At 42.7% G+C, this 15,440-nt stretch overlaps 2 protein-coding genes across 2 annotated transcripts; both read right to left on the bottom strand.

The window, feature by feature from the left end:
- Positions 1–7,205: 7,205 nt before the first annotated feature.
- LOC115734563 (NAC domain-containing protein 60-like) lies at positions 7,206–9,885 on the bottom strand. Its single transcript, XM_030665420.2, has 4 exons — positions 9,444–9,885; positions 8,597–8,850; positions 8,205–8,426; positions 7,206–7,983 (listed from the first exon to the last, which is right to left on the bottom strand). Exons 1-4 carry the CDS (start codon positions 9,649–9,651, stop codon positions 7,531–7,533), a joined length of 1,137 nt encoding a protein of 378 aa, XP_030521280.1. The 5' UTR covers positions 9,652–9,885; the 3' UTR covers positions 7,206–7,530.
- A 4,204-nt stretch (positions 9,886–14,089) lies between these two features.
- On the bottom strand, positions 14,090–14,972 carry LOC115734421 (photosystem I subunit O). Its single transcript, XM_030665197.2, has 4 exons — positions 14,816–14,972; positions 14,644–14,716; positions 14,357–14,536; positions 14,090–14,222 (listed from the first exon to the last, which is right to left on the bottom strand). Exons 1-4 carry the CDS (start codon positions 14,898–14,900, stop codon positions 14,132–14,134), a joined length of 429 nt encoding a protein of 142 aa, XP_030521057.1. The 5' UTR covers positions 14,901–14,972; the 3' UTR covers positions 14,090–14,131.
- Between the last annotated feature and the right edge of the window lie 468 nt (positions 14,973–15,440).

The raw sequence follows: 15,440 nt of genomic DNA, 5'->3' as shown, positions 1-15,440 counted from the left end.
ACACATAACAAAATGAGATCCAGATTATCACGATTTGAATTTGCGACTTGAAATTCTACCATCATGTTAAGTAAAATACCTGTTTCATGATTCAAATTATTAGACAAATGTTGCATCGACCTTAGTGCTTGGATCTTGCTTGATTCTCCGGCTCCAGTTGACAACCTTTTGTCTCTCCCATCGCTTGCACAGCATCAAATTGCCTCTCACCAACGGTGGTAACATGCGCACATGCATTCTTTCCTTCCACACAAAACGACGCCGCATATGGGGAGACGTTTCTATAATCGTTGCACGACCTCGAGGCTTGCGGGCCCCCTCCTCCACTTCTCCACGTGGGCTCCGCTTCTTGGATTTCACGTGGCTTTTCTATTACACTGGCATCTTTTCCCTAGTCAATCGAAAGACCGTCCGGCTTCTTTTATCTTGTCAATCTAGTTGGATTTGACTAAAACCCTTAAACTGCTTCGTCTAAATTCTGAAATGTAAACTTCAAGAGTATTTTCTAAAATAAAGAAAAAAATATTTTTTTCTCAATTTAAGGATGTGATGGTGGATAAGATGAATTTCACATCATCTTCGGATGACTATCGCCGAATATAATCATATAGTAGTGTTCCATGGTTGGAGCGAATCATCGGAGTTTCGACTCATGCATCGTCGACCTGTGCTTCGCACGGTGTCTTTAAACCGACTTGTCGGCGACGTACCCCTGGTTCAAAGACACCGTGCGAAACACGGATCGACGATGCAGGAGCCGAAGCTCCAAAAATTCACATTAGGGGTGGAACGCGACTATACGACCCTACCAATAATGTCCGGCTTCTTTTATCTTATCAATCCAGTTAAAGCTAGAGCGAAATTCGAGTTTGGATGCGTACCTTCTCATGTCCATCGAAGCAGAGGAAAATCATCGTCTTTATCGGAAACTTTCCCGGAACGTGAAAACTTAAAAAAGAAAGAAGAAAAAAACTAATTAAGCTGAAAAACTCTGGAATGATGATTGGGTGGGGGAGGGGAGTCTAGATTATGGAAAGTGGGAATTAAAAAGGCAATGGTTTGGTGAAGAACAGGTGATGGTTGGAAGTTTGGTAGAACATGGAGGGCCGAAAAAAAAGGGTAAAAAGCAGCTTTCCGTCTCTCATTTGTTTAATTCAATCACGGTCATTGCTTGCTACTAATGTGATTGTCGTGGTAGCGAAAGATTTTATTTGTATCCCGCGAGATCATCGGTTTGATTCACGCTGCGAACAATTCTCTAAGTTTTTCGTGTTGTGTTGCCAAGATATGGAATATTTTGTATGGTAGGATCACGACGATGGGCTTGTCAACTAGGGGTGAGCACGTTCCCGATCTAATTTGGGAACCGGCAATAACCGATCCGATCCCTATTTCCTCTTAAAGAACCATATCAGCTGGATCGCTCGGATCGGACCGATACGTCTTAGTTTCCCTTCTTTTCGGGGGCCTACTCGATGGACTTCCTTGTGTTGAAGCAGTTTTCCAAGTGTAACACTAGCTGAGAGGAATAAGAATGAGGATATAAGTTTGAAAGTCACTAAAGGCCTGTTTGGTAACAATTCTGTTTTCGAGAACAAATTTTTAACAAAAATGATTTTTTCTAATTTTTGTTCTGGAGAACAAATAAATAGATTTTTTTTCTAACATCTTGTTTATGTTTCAAATATGTTTGTTGGCCATTGATCCGTTATCAAGAAGAGAAAAATTAACCGAGTTACTAAACAGATTTATGTTATTTTTCCCTTACAGGGAACAAAATAATAGGAATCAGAGAAATAAGAGTGTTACCAAATAAACCCTAAACTAAGGGTGAGCAAAAATAACAGACAGGACAGGCCGGTTTGGTCTGTTTCCTAAGAGCGCCAGTCCAGTTTCCAGCTCCTAGGTTGGGATCACCCAAACTATACCAACAATTTTTTGTAGTTTTAATTTTATTTCTTGAAAATCTTTTTTTTTTTTTTTGTCTAATTTCTTGAAAATATTTGAAAAAACTATTTAAACTCTTAAATTATTAGGGGGACTTCTACACATTTAAAACATGGATATGTATTTCAAGCACATACGAAAGTTTCTTTGGATCACCCGGGAATCGGATTAGAAACCAATCACCCCTAAACCCGCCGGAAGAATGGAACTACCATCCCCAACGGAGTCCCCCCTATTTTAGAGAATAACACTCTAAGCTGGTGAAGAGGCAAGACGAAGAACATTATCATAAAAGAAAAAAAAAAATCTACACAGTCTTTCCTAGTTGGTCCGATTATTGAATGGATAAAGTCAGTTCCAGATCTAGGAATAGATAATCCAAAGGACCGGCCTTGTCCAGTTCACTTTTCAATTTTAGTGTGGGAACCGATCACTCCTACTGTCACTTAAATTCTCATATGGCGAATAGTGCAGAGTAGCTATATCAAAATCTACTAAGGTTTGCAAGATTTTGCATTCGAGGGTTAATCAATTAGGGATGGGAGAAAATCAAAAGATTATTTTCTCTTAACTTTCCCGTGAGTTCCACTCAAACAGCAAATTCAACAGTCTTAAGTAAACCACGAGAAGGCAAAGCGAAGGATCGGCTTCGAGATTGTGTTTTCGAGTGATGGGCCAGCGCGAATTTGGGAAAAAACATAAAAAAGGTTCGCCGGTGGATTAAAGGGGAAGAGATGCTTAACATAATCATGTGATTAACAGTACTTAAGACGCTTTCCACAACTGCTGGGCGCCACGTGTCTTTCCCTGATTTCGATGCCGAAATTTCAAATCGAAGGGCAGTCCTCCAAACAGAGGCCGTAAATAATTGCTAGGAGTTGGGGGGGCCCACCCTTTGCCCCCCTCGTATTTTAACGTTCTGTTTATTTTATAAAAAAATAAATAATTTAAATGGGGTTCGAATCCCTATCCGTCCGCGAAGTTTATATTACTTATGAAAGTAAAAAAAAAGATTAAAAAATATTTTAATTATCCGTAAAAGATATTTATACATAAATTATTATTACCTATTGATGATAAATTTTTCATTAATTAATTATTTTAAATAATACAAATAATTATTTTTAAGAAAATATTTTTTGAATTATTTATTTTTCGAGAAACAAATAAACTCTAAGATACGATGAAATAAATTAAGTGAAGAGGTCCGAGTTAAGCACTTTTTTCTTTCCTCGTGCAATTTCTTTTTGTCATTTTTCACTTCTTCTTTTCTTTTCTTTTTTTCCTTTTTTCAAATTAAGTTTTTTTTTTGGTGGAATTTTCAATTGAGCTATAAGCCGTCATTTTCTTGTGTTTTTTTTTTCCCAATCGAAAGTCGATATTAGAAGAGTCGAGCACGGCTTTGGCGTTTAGGCACTCTGCGCACTGCAAAGATCGCCTTAGGAATTTTATTTTGCGAATACCGTGTAAACATTTGCAAAAAAAAAAAAGAAGAAGAAAAGTTTATTTACCTGTACGTGCGATTCATGTTCTTTTATACTCGATAAAATTATTTATGCTTTTCTTTTCCACCTATTTATTTTGTACGAGAAGAAAACCGTGCACGCAAGTCACGACGTAAAAATCAGGATACCCTTTGGCGGGCGGCCTCCAACGAAATTAATGCGCATTGGAGTTGGACTCGTGCGGTGGTCCGTCCTTGTACCTTAGCCTATTTCTTACATCAAACTCATTAAATGCGGACAACTTAGCACTTTCTCAACCGACAGTCAACCTAAAAAGAACGCAAAAGATGTAATTTAATTTATGAATTTAATAAAGTAATATTTATATATGATATATATTTTTAATTTCCCTACATATTAAAATTTTGAAATGGTCTTTTTCCCCATTTAAAAGAAAAAAAAAAACCCTTCTTATTCAAGCAGGCTCCGCCACATTGCAATAGAAATACCGGTTACTTAAAAATTATTAAAGTTTTTCCGAATAAAGTATTGGCTCGAGGGAGGGGAGGAAGTTCATTCATCATCCTTGCGATCTTGGATCAAATCGCGGTGTTGATTCTCGATGCGGCCGATCTCGCTCCTCCGGGTACATGGCCTCGTGGAAGTCCCGCCGTACTTTGGTCACGCGGGGTACAGATAATTAACTAATCCCCAAAAAAAAAAAAAATCCACGTGACAACTAGTGCTACTTAAGAAGAGGATGGTCAAATTGGAGAAGCTTGATGCAGGCCGATTAAGAAAATAATGTCGTTATCTGACAATTTTAATGACGATCGAGCTGTCTACACATGGTGTAGTCCATGCCCATTCATTAATGTGCAATAATCCGTGGCACGGGGAGTATATTCTATTCTATGTTCGTATATTTCCATGCCAAAAAAAAAAAAAAAAGCACAAAAAAAGAAAAAAGAAGAAGAAAAACCATAATTGGGAAGTGGGTGTACACATGGCTAAACAATTGCGGACCATTAAGGAACGGGTCCTACCCGCTTAGCTGTCGGGTGTTGCTCTCCCGCTCTCGGGTAATAAGGAGTTATGGGCAGTGCCGTGCCAACATCGGAGGGTGAATATCTTACGCGTAGATTTGTTGGAAGTAATACAAGCCTTAATCAAAATTGAACCATGGAGAAACCCAATCGAGATTTTTAGGCCGTGTTTAGTCATCAAGATATAAGCCAGGATATGATAAATTCTGTGTTTGGCAGCTGTCCATGATAGGATAACAGTGAATATAAGGGATATAGCCAGGATAAAAAAATCCCAAGGGAGGAGATGAAATAGATCAAGATATAATTTCTCAAGAGAGCGGATATGAGAAGAATTAGATTTTTTTCATAATCACCGACTCTCTTTTGCGTTGGGTCGCATGTCCACTACACCGGGCCGCCTCTCTATTGGGAGGGAGGGAGGTTCTCTTTGGCGGCAGCAACCGTCAAGTGGAGCTGGCTCTTCGGTGATATTAGGATGGGTCTCAAGCCGTAGAGTTGGGCATCTCCACGGTATTGTTCTTTAATCGATTGTTTGACGTGATATGAGATCATGTTCATCATTCTTTAACCGCTTGGATCTTTCCAATATTTGAAAGTGCTCTCGACATGTTATGAAAAACTCGAGATTGATCATCGACTTTCAAAAGGAATTTCGACATTCGAAAGGGCTCTTTTGAACGACTTGTGTGAGTGCATCTTCAACTTGCGAAAAGAGACCAAATAATTAAATTGTTCAAGACCTATTTACTCACTCGACAACACAACGAGTAAGGCTAGCGGGTTATTCTCAAAGGATTTGGCTCCAAATCAAGACCTCAAATTCCACGAGATCTGCTCGATCGATGTTGTGCATGAATTCAAATGACACAAACCTCTGCTCAATAATAACCCACTCGTTCGTGAATAATTTATAAATCATATTGATATTTTAGCGAAACAGAGTCAATTTCGACTGCGCCTTGCCTCTGCTTATCCGACTTCAAATTCGTAGTTTCTCAAACAATATACAGGATATGACAAAATTATTGGATTTCTTATTTTATCCTATTTGGTCCTATCCTGACTAGAAATCTGGACAATCAAACGCAACCTTATATTATATGAACATCCGGGACCAATTTACGCTCCAATAGAACAGTGATAAGGAATTTTCATTGTGATTTGGATACATTTGTTAGAGATATATTTAGCAGATTCTGTACACTTCTCTTGATGGTCCTGATTGATTCTAATTGATAATTTCGCTCCTTTTGATGTCATCTGGCCAAACCTACCAAAGCCATCGATTCAGAGATGGGTTTCAATGCACCATGTGCCGTGTTCACCTAGGGTACGAGACCCCGTTCGCATCAATATTTAGTCCAATCCATCGTCTTCATCTTTATGGTGCATTTTTCCTTTTGTCTTTGACGAGTGACAAAGACCAGAAGCCGTGACCGGTTTTGGTGGCTTCTCTAAATAGTTATATAAGGGTCTCGCATTCGCTGAAAAAAAATATTTGTTCTAAACCATAATTGTTGTGCGCTGCCTAAAGATCCGAGATTGGTGAACCCATTACCGCAATCCCGCTAGAGTCGAGAAATCTTTGATTGGGCAATACACCAATGACTGAATATCCGAGATTGGTGAACCTGGATTGTAACCACGCCACGGCCGAGAAATCTCTTCACACGAAGTATGATGCAGTTGGATCACACCAGCACGAGCCGTTCGGTGATTCGCTCCCGCCGTGAATCGAACTCGTGATGTCGTGGAAGACAAGTCGCTCTTTTTTAGTGCTTATACGCAGAATACTCGTGTCTTCTTTCTGCATATGCCTCTGCCGGTTTTGGTTAGTTCGAACTAACATCCCGCCCGAGCATCCTCTACCTCCTGTTATTATGTATCTCATAATGTCATATAAGCTGCGTTTGGTTTAACTTTTGGGGAAACGCAAAGGCCTTTAACTTAAAGGACTTTGGGGGAACGCAAACATGATAAACCGTAATTGAAAAGTGACTTGGAAAGCAACTTTAAGAGACATAATGATTGGTAAACATATATTAGAGACGTGTTAACAAATTTAGAGGCAATCTTATTTTGATGGAAATCCGCCTGATACCCAAGCAGTACACGATGGATCACCCCTTGAAGGCTTCAACTTCAACGTGGCTAATGGGCCGGGCTGGGCTCGGGTCGAAGTATAACTTCAAGGGGCAGTTCAAGGTAGCCCGCTTACTTATGGGCTCGACATGGTCGACGTTGACTTTGGGCAGGAAGGAAAGTCAGCGCTGACCTTTGCATAAGCAAGCAAAGCCGCAGGCCTGGAGTTATCAGGTTGCGGACATATCTTTAATGTCAATGCGAATGAAGAAGAGAGGATGAGAATATGGGGCAACTTGCGCAAGACTCGGTGATAACATGCGCTCATCAATGACGTTTTCCAGAACTTGTACCATTTCTTTGGACGGGAGAAAAAAGACTTCCGGTGATCATCCTCGCACGCCTCGCTAAGCAGTGGAAGCAATATGGTGTTGATGAAGTTGGAGCTCATAATGGAACAGAAGATGGAGAGGAAAGACGGGTCGAGTGCGAAGAGGAGGAGGGCGGTGGTACAGCGAAGCTGCTAAAAACACGGAACTAATTTAGCACCATCAGTCGTTTAATGTTCTTGCTCTGTTGACTTCTGTTCGAATCTGAATCTGTCACCTGCAGATAATCAAACATTAAATTGGCTCGATCAATTTTCATCGTCGGTGATGGCCCTGGAAATTGCTGGGGAAATCGTCGATTTCCCGGACAAAAAGATCACTCTGTTTCAGAGTGGATCAGGGTTGGCATCTTTTAAAGAGAATTTTTTGAATTGAATGCGACGGTGTGGAATTTTTGCGCTACGGCAGAACAGTGTTGTGTCACGGTCTTTTAACATGAACCTTTGGCAAATTTAATGCAAAGGGTTGTTCCTGAAAAACTGCTTATATCATTCTCGAATGTCATAGGATCAGCGAATCCTGGTATAATCTTTCTTTCTTGGATTCTACCTCTGTGTCTCTCTAGGAAAAAACCAAAAGAGAATAAGGCCTGTTTCTACAAGAGCCAGCGACCAAAGTTCAGGAAGAATGTACAATCATCCTGACTCTACGGAAACCGCCAAGCAGATAAACAAAACCAAACAATAAGCTCAGGCCGATCAGGACACCGTACACGAGCCACCGACCCATGATCACACTGGTTCTTCTCTCCGAGGGCTCTGAGCTTCCTGCTTGGGGTTCCGCCTTCTCTGCAGAGTAATCACTGGCCTTCATCTCCAGCACTTTCGTACTGGAGCTCTCTAGTTTTTCCCTCCTCAGTCTGATTCTGCGATTCGCGGTGCCCTGGAGAGGAGGGATCGGGTACATGAGATCTTGCACTAGCTTTTCCGAATCTTGACACATTGGCACCGGCTCTAGATTGATTGGAACAGTGGGGAGAATGTTGCAAGTTGCAGAAACAGAAGACTCGTCTAATTTGACAATGTCATCTTTCAGTATATCTGCGTAAAAGTCTTCGTTGCCATGTGAATTCTGAATGGTATAAATGGGGAAATAGATTTTAGTTAGTACAATATTAGCTGACTATCAGGAGACCAGTTCCACCTGAAATTGCTACAACAATTTGGAAATATACTCACGACTAAAAACGGGCGTAGATGAGGGAGGAGGCGCTATTGGTGAATAAAGTAAACCACTGAGTCCACAGCAAAGTTCGGTATTACAGAATATTAACTTCTTGAAACGAAATGCACCTTTTGATGGGAGGAATTGGAGCCAGAATCAATTTCCTTGACTGAGTGTGAAATGTGACTGCCGGAGCACTTCCTCGCGTAACCTTCAGCCAATTTGTCTCCTTCAAAGACATCCGTCCGGTTAACATCAGACGTTTGCACTAGGTCGGCAGAACCTAAATCAGAGGCACTGTTCATATGGAACTTATTGCTTCTTCGCAGGCGGCAGATAACTAGAGAATCCTGCTGATTTTGAACATTTTAGTCGTTTTTTAAGGTATTGGAATCTTTTTAAGTAGAAGACAATTACGCTCTACAAAATGTACACACATTTTGATGTTGGTAACATCACAGACACTCATAGAGGGCCAGGTCGATGCATTAGATGAAGGCTCAAAATCAAATGCTATTACCTGGGACTTTGCATTCGTCGAGTACTCATGCATGATCCACTCCATCCTTTTCCCTTTTGGCGCCCGGCCCAGGTGGAAGACAAGGGTTCTCTTTGTACCGATCACGACAGAGCTGGACTTCACATTGCGCTCTTTCCCTGTGGCTTTCCAGTATCCATGTTCGGTCGCTCTCTTACTTTGGGACCCCTTAGGATACTTCCTGCCGCGAACAGAGAAGAAGAACCACTCGCTCTCCGAGGGGATGATTGATTTGGTTGATCATAAAGCAACCAACTTTAATGAAGCAAGCCTAATATGAAGGGAGAAAAGGGTACAAGTTTGCACAACAGAGCAGCGAAACCATTAGCTCAGTTAAGTTACAAAGGACCGAAATTCCCCTACAGATCAGCTCCAGAGAACTATGTTATGAATCCGATTCGGCAAATTGCGTGTGATACATGCATCCGACGTTAGAAATCAATCGAACTCCTATATCTTCTTAATCCAACCCTTATTCGACGAAACTCATAGATGCCGTCCGAAGAGTTTCCAGCTCAAAATAGTTACCAGACAGTCAACTTTCAACGCAGGAACCAGTCATGCTGTCAAGAAACACAGAACGCAAACCGCATCCTCTGCCCATCAAATTCTAAGTTCAGTAGGCAAAACCCTCTTGTCCAATAGTTTTACACATAGGACGAGGCTTACGTTAGATGCAACTTCTTCCAAAAACAGAACCATGTCCATCTACCAAGAACAGGAATCACATGCATTCCAAACTCCTTTTTCCCCTAACGCGAACTACAAAACACGCACAGGCAACAAGAACACGGAATTAGAACACAGATAAAGGGAGGGAAAGACCAACCGGGCAGGTCCCAGGGCTCATGGGCAGAGATGTCGACCTCGGGAATGAGTTGTTCGACGCTCTTGTCGAGGCCCTCGAGCTTCTTCATCAAGTAGTAAGATATGAGTTCGGCGTCGGACGGCGAGAACTTGAACCCTGGGTATTTCGACGCCGCCTCGGCCATCGATATGATCCGCCCCTCTGCTCCGTTGCTGCACACGCCTTCCATCTTCTCCCACGTTAAGCTCGAACAGGGTCGGTTGATTTCGTGGGTTTAATTGTCGAGAATGAACAGAGCAGAGAGGTTTCATTTGCAGTTCACCGCCTTTACCAGATAGAGGAGCTCTTTGGGAAGTGAAAGGTGCACCCTTTTTGCCACCAGCTTGGCGGAGTTGAGGCGGCGGGTGGCGGAACGCGACCGTCATGCGATGGCCATCCCACGTGAGACTGACTCCCTACGCACGTGAGAGTTCCTCCCTCGGCACGTCCCATCACAATCCACTTACGACCGTTTGTTGCATTGCTACCAATTTATTTCTTTAGTATTGATACCAATTTAGTCATTAAATTTTTTAATTAGACTAATTTAATACTGAACTTTTTCACATAGGTACCAATTGAATCCATCCAGCTAAGTTAGCCTAAAAATTGCTCACGTTGTGGCAAGCCGTCCTACATAGACATGTCTATATGGAACCGTGGACTCAGAACCGGCCCGTTGACCGGGCCCACGATTCCAATCCGAACCGGAATCGGCCCTCAAGGGTCGGTTCCGGTTTCTAAATTTTCGGAACCGACCCGGAACCGCCGGTTTCGGGTCGGTTCCAACCTGGCTTTTAAAAAAAAAAAAAAAAAGGAGGAGGCTTGGGGGAAAAGAGTTATTGATCCTAGGAACCGGCGGTTCCAAATTGAAACCGGCGGTTCCACCTTTTTTAGAAACCGAAATCGGCCACGTCTAGTCCTACATATCAAAATCGTAGGACGTTTAGCGCCGAAGTTGATATTTTAATATTTTTTTACATTTTTTTCATGGCTTGTGCCGATACCGGCACAGGTCATGGTTGGCGAGGGTAAGCGTCAACGAGACCGCCCTCACCAAATCTAGTGAGGCTGATTGATGCCTTCGCCTTGCCGGGGCTCGGTGAGGCCAACCCTCTCCTAGGTGACACTTGGCAAGGCCGCCTTGGCCTGGGCAAGGGTCGACGATAGCACTCGATGGTCGGCGCCAATCGTGACATGTAGAATGGGATAAAATGGTCTAAAAAGTCATAAACCTATTGTACTTTTACCAATTCGATTCTAAACATTTTTATTTAGTCAATTTAGTCCTAAATCTTTTTCATTTTACCAGTTGAATTTATCCAGCTAATTTTGGCTAGAAATCGCCATTGTGGACGCACGTTGTTCTACATAGTATGACCAACGCTAACATGGACAATCTCTAATAATATGTTAATATTTATTATGATTTTTTAAATTTTTAATTATTTTTTCTTTTTCCTTCCACCGGCCTCGGGCGAGGGGCGCCGAATCCTGGGCTAGCGAGGGTTGCCCATGCGCACCCAAGTGAGGGCAACCTTGCCAGATTCCAGCTAGGGCCACCCATGCCCACCCGGACGAGGCGGCCCTTGCTTGAGGCTGGCTACATCAACTAGCCATCAACGAGACCTAGTGGAGGGAAAAGGAAAAAACAAGATAAGGACAAAAAAGCAAAAAAGTGAAAAGGAAGACATAAGTAAAGGAAAAAAGGAGATAAGATTAAAAAAAATTGAGATAAAATATTAAAATATTATTAAAAATTATCCATGTAAGATGTCCGACGTCCACGTCGGCGATTTTTGATTAAAATTGACCGAATGAACTCAATTGGCAGAAAGTGAAAATGTTGGGGTTGCGTTTGGTGGATCGGATAAGATAATTTTATCTTATCGAGTGTTTGGAGTTGTGTGAAATTCGGATATGATCGGATATAGCTCGGATATAGTCTAGATAAAAAAATCCCACTTACGGGGTGAGATAGATCCGGATAGGATATGTGAAATATAAAAAATTAACACAAAAAAATCACGTTTATTTCCTCACAATGACTCTTCCTCTCTTTTCCTCGCACTATCGTCGTCAACTCCAATGGCCACTACTCCTCCCATCGGCAATGACCTGTTTCCCGATTTCGGTCACCATAAAAGCGGCGCCGGAGCTCGCCGGCCCTACCCTTCCTTACGTGGCTTAATTCCGTGAACGGTCTATAAAATTGAACTACATTTGAGTGGTGAGGCCCGTAAATTGGTCGTGAGTTGCTGGAGATTGAAGAACAATTGAAGTTTGTCTATCAAGCTGTTGACACCTAAATTTTGGTCATCCTTTTTAGTCATTAACCTTTGCATAAAAATTAGGGATTAACTTTAGCCCTTACAAAAAAAATAATTAAATCATCTTGCATATAATTTGCACTTAGTTCATTTTATTTTATTTTTATAGCACGCATGTAGTTGCATTCGATCGACGATGAATGAGATAAAATATATTGGACTAAGTGGGCGGAGAAAGAGGAAGTGGGCAAAGAAGTTGTTACACAAGGGGATTTGATCGGACTTGTCGGTTTGCAAATAGATCATGCGGAACCAGAATTGATATTTTTTTAAAAAAAGATCTGGAAGTTGGAACGAAAATATTTGAGCGGATCTATTCAGTTAGGTCAGAATATTTTGAAACCGAAAACATACAATCGTCATCTTGGCTTTTCTTTTAGGGTTCCCTATGCCTATAAATAGGATACCTTGGCACACGTTAAGGGGGGAGGAGCTTCGTTGAAAAAGGGGGACGAATGCAGAAAAGTTGAGGGCCCTTCACAGAGTTATAGTGCAGAAGCTTTGTTCAGAAAAGAAAAGTTGAGGGAGAGGCTTCGTCCATTGAAAAAGAGATTAGAGAGTGCAGAGAGAGGGAGCCTTCGGAGTCCTCGTGAGACAAAAGAGACGAAAAAGAAAAGGGCTAGAGAAAAAGAAGAAAAAGAAGAGAGAATAGGTCTGGTTTCACTCCCAAGCACTCAAGTCCAACGCATCCGTCCTGCAACGTTGGCCATACTCCAGATTGCCACGACGCCCACGGTCTGATCCGGAGCCATTATCATCCTTGAGGTTTGGTGATAGCATCCAGATTGTGCAATCGCATGATAACCTTTGTTAGTGACTTAGGTTAAAATCAATTAATGTTGCCCGACAAAAATTTTTCATGAAATAAAATGGTACCGAAAGGGCGTTAGAGTAATCTAGCGTAATCAAGTCCCCGGACTTAGAATCTCCGGTTCGTAAAAGTAATTTAGTTCTCCCGCTAATTTACTTAGGTTTCTAATCGACCTACCAAAAATGATTAGTGGCGACTCCAATTCAAATATCTTTGCATGTTAAGTTGCGATTTGGTATGCGATTTGGTATGGACTTGGGAGAGTCCGAGTTAGGTTAGTTGAATAATTAACCTAATAATCCATTAGCCTAGAAACCTGATTTTTAGGTCACGACACAAGCTTCGGGCGCGATGACGTTGGTTGCTATTGGCGATTGTAGGAGTTGCTTGTTGTGATTGCCAGAAGGTCGCCAGTGTTGGGCATTGGGTGGGGGCGCAAGATCACTGACGAGCTACCGGATTGCGATTGAGCAAGGTTGGGGATGCTCTCACCCATGCTGGACTACTTCACTAGGAATCTGTGATTTCGCTGCAGTTCGCTTGGTGGTGACTGTTGTAGCGGCAAGATGGTTCTGGATACTACTTATCGTCCATAGGTGCTGGAGAAGATTGTAGTCGTCTATTTCAAGGTGTCGACTCGCCTGGGAATTCGCTGAGTGACTAGGCTTAATCCGATCTGCGTGCCATCTCGGCGGAAGCTGTTGAGGCGGCCCTCAAAGTGGTATCACACTCCTCGATGGGGATGGGTTTGCCGTAGAAGAGGAAGGCGTAGAGGGCGGAACTGACAAATAACTCGAACTCGGGGGAATGTCCGGACAACCAAACGCATATGGTGAATCGATAAAATTAAAAAGGTTTAGGACTGAATCGACAAAAATGTCAATGGGTTTAAAACTTTTTGGATAATTTTTCCGGTAGTCAGTAATTCTAACCTAAGTTGGCCGCATAGACTCAACTAGTACCAAATGATTAAAAGTTTTAGAATTGAATTGATATTTATAATTTTTTTGGGTGCCTTTCCCCCTTTTAAAGATTAATGCCGATTTCTGCAGCTAAACAGCTAAAACACATGAGCTTGAAATGCGTCTACTCCTCCCGAATTGTACGCGCTTTATAATATGCTTTGCAGTTATTTCGGGCTCGATTCGTGCAACCGATTGGTCACATCATCCAATGAATCTAATTCATCTTTACGTCTACACATTCCCACTTGGAGGGCTCTCTTTTATCTCGTGCTGGGTTTGAACTGCAATGTCCGTTCATTGAGTTCGAGGTTAAGAGCAGAGCCGAACACAGCTGAAGGAAGGGGAACCCGGACGACCGGCCGCCAGCCAGAGGCGGTTCTGTCATCGGCAAGATGAAAAGGGCATGCTTTGAATATAGCTCGGAGCTAATCAAGTACGAGCAGCAGTCGTTCATCAGATAAGAAAGGGTACATTGAGTTCCGTTGTTGGGCGAAGTAAGAAGAGGACGGATTTGCTGGGGAATTTCTGGGTAATTTACAAGAAGATTACACATGACAGATGGCTTCAGAAGTAGTCCTCGGTCCTCCCCTTGAAGCCGATTTGACCGAACGTGAGGCACAAGAACAGACCCAGGTGCCATGTGACCAGCCACAACCTGTTCAACCATCAGATGAGTTTTTATCCGTCAAATGGTCCGAGTTTGGGGGATTTTAACTGATCAATCGAACAGTCGAAGCTTCGGCATTCATATGCAACGAACAGGATTTCTGTGTGTAATGATCAACTCACCAGAATGGGGAAGTGAGCGGGGGACCTGTGGGGAAGTGCGCGAGCTCGGCCCCGATGCTTTCGAAGAAGAGCCCAGTCAGGCTTTTGCCGTTGATCAGCGGGACACTGGAGGGCGCGAGCCACCCGATCAGCCCGAAACCGATCACGCTGTAGTCGGCGCGCAACCAGTCTCTCTGGAAGCTTCACAAAAACATTCATATCCAACATCGAAATCAACCAAACCCGATCACATCGACACGACCCGGGAAACAACAGATCCAGAGCTGAGTAGACATTGAAGCACTTACCACGTGAACCTTCCTCCTGAGGCACGAACCAGCTTCAATGGGTTCCTCGCAGTCACCGGAGATCTCACAAAGTCTGCGACAACCAATGATTCACGGATCGGACGAATCATCGGGAGAAAAATGAGCAGGGAATGCTAAGAAGCGAGGCGCATTTCGGGATTATCAGGTGTACCTGAGACAAGGGAGGCCTTCCTAGGCGAAGGCAAGGACGAGGAGCCGAGGCCGATAATGCTTGATGTAGCCATGCTTGCTGCCATTTTAGATCTTCTGGTTCGGGATGAGGGGCACAAAAGTGGGTGGTGGATACGGGGGATTAGGGTTTTGTCGAGGAACGCGATACAGATTTTTTGTGGAAGATGGATTGCATGGATAGCGCCGTTGATCAATGGGAACGTGCCACGTCGGACTTGCATGGATAATGGTGGGGACGTCAAAAGATATCCAGAGAGAGAGAGATAGAGAGCAAGAAATCGGCATGGGCCATATGGCTTGTAAATGGGCCACTTCGAAAGAGCCCAAGCCACCTTTTCTAAGCCCAAACGTGCATATCGACCAAAATAGCCCACATGCATTAACTACAGGGGGGAAATTTAACAGACAAAATAAAGAAATAAACAAGGAAAGAACACTATCAATTTGTCGATTTATCTGAATTACATTGATTAACCAAATACCAAAGTCCTCACTTCCTTTTTATTAGTGATAAAACGTCTGAGCATAAAGTCCAAAGATGTCAGTACCTACATTTAACTCGGAGCAAAATCCACATGACAGCAGATACGGAAAAGCTCCAATTC

This window comes from Rhodamnia argentea, chromosome 6, assembly GCF_020921035.1.
Source record: "Rhodamnia argentea isolate NSW1041297 chromosome 6, ASM2092103v1, whole genome shotgun sequence".
NCBI lineage: Eukaryota > Viridiplantae > Streptophyta > Magnoliopsida > Myrtales > Myrtaceae > Rhodamnia > Rhodamnia argentea.
The sequence above is the reverse complement of the archived record's forward strand: the minus strand, read 5'-3'. Positions and strand labels throughout refer to the sequence as shown.

What these genes read in the sequence shown, in the direction of transcription:
- LOC115734563 (XM_030665420.2), bottom strand. Translation starts at nt 9,651, where the DNA reads ATGGAAGGCGTGTGCAGCAACGGAGCAGAGGGGCGGATCATATCGATG. An exon ending in TGAGCCCTGGGACCTGCCCG is followed by an intron (nt 8,851 to 9,443) that starts GTTGGTCTTTCC and finishes CTTTATGATCAA; the next exon opens with CCAAATCAATCATCCCCTCG. An exon ending in CCAATTCCTCCCATCAAAAG is followed by an intron (nt 7,984 to 8,204) that starts GTGCATTTCGTT and finishes TATACCATTCAG; the next exon opens with AATTCACATGGCAACGAAGA.
- LOC115734421 (XM_030665197.2), bottom strand. Translation starts at nt 14,900, where the DNA reads ATGGCAGCAAGCATGGCTACATCAAGCATTATCGGCCTCGGCTCCTCG. An exon ending in GAAGGCCTCCCTTGTCTCAG is followed by an intron (nt 14,717 to 14,815) that starts GTACACCTGATA and finishes TGGTTGTCGCAG; the next exon opens with ACTTTGTGAGATCTCCGGTG. An exon ending in TCAGGAGGAAGGTTCACGTG is followed by an intron (nt 14,537 to 14,643) that starts GTAAGTGCTTCA and finishes GTTTTTGTGAAG; the next exon opens with CTTCCAGAGAGACTGGTTGC.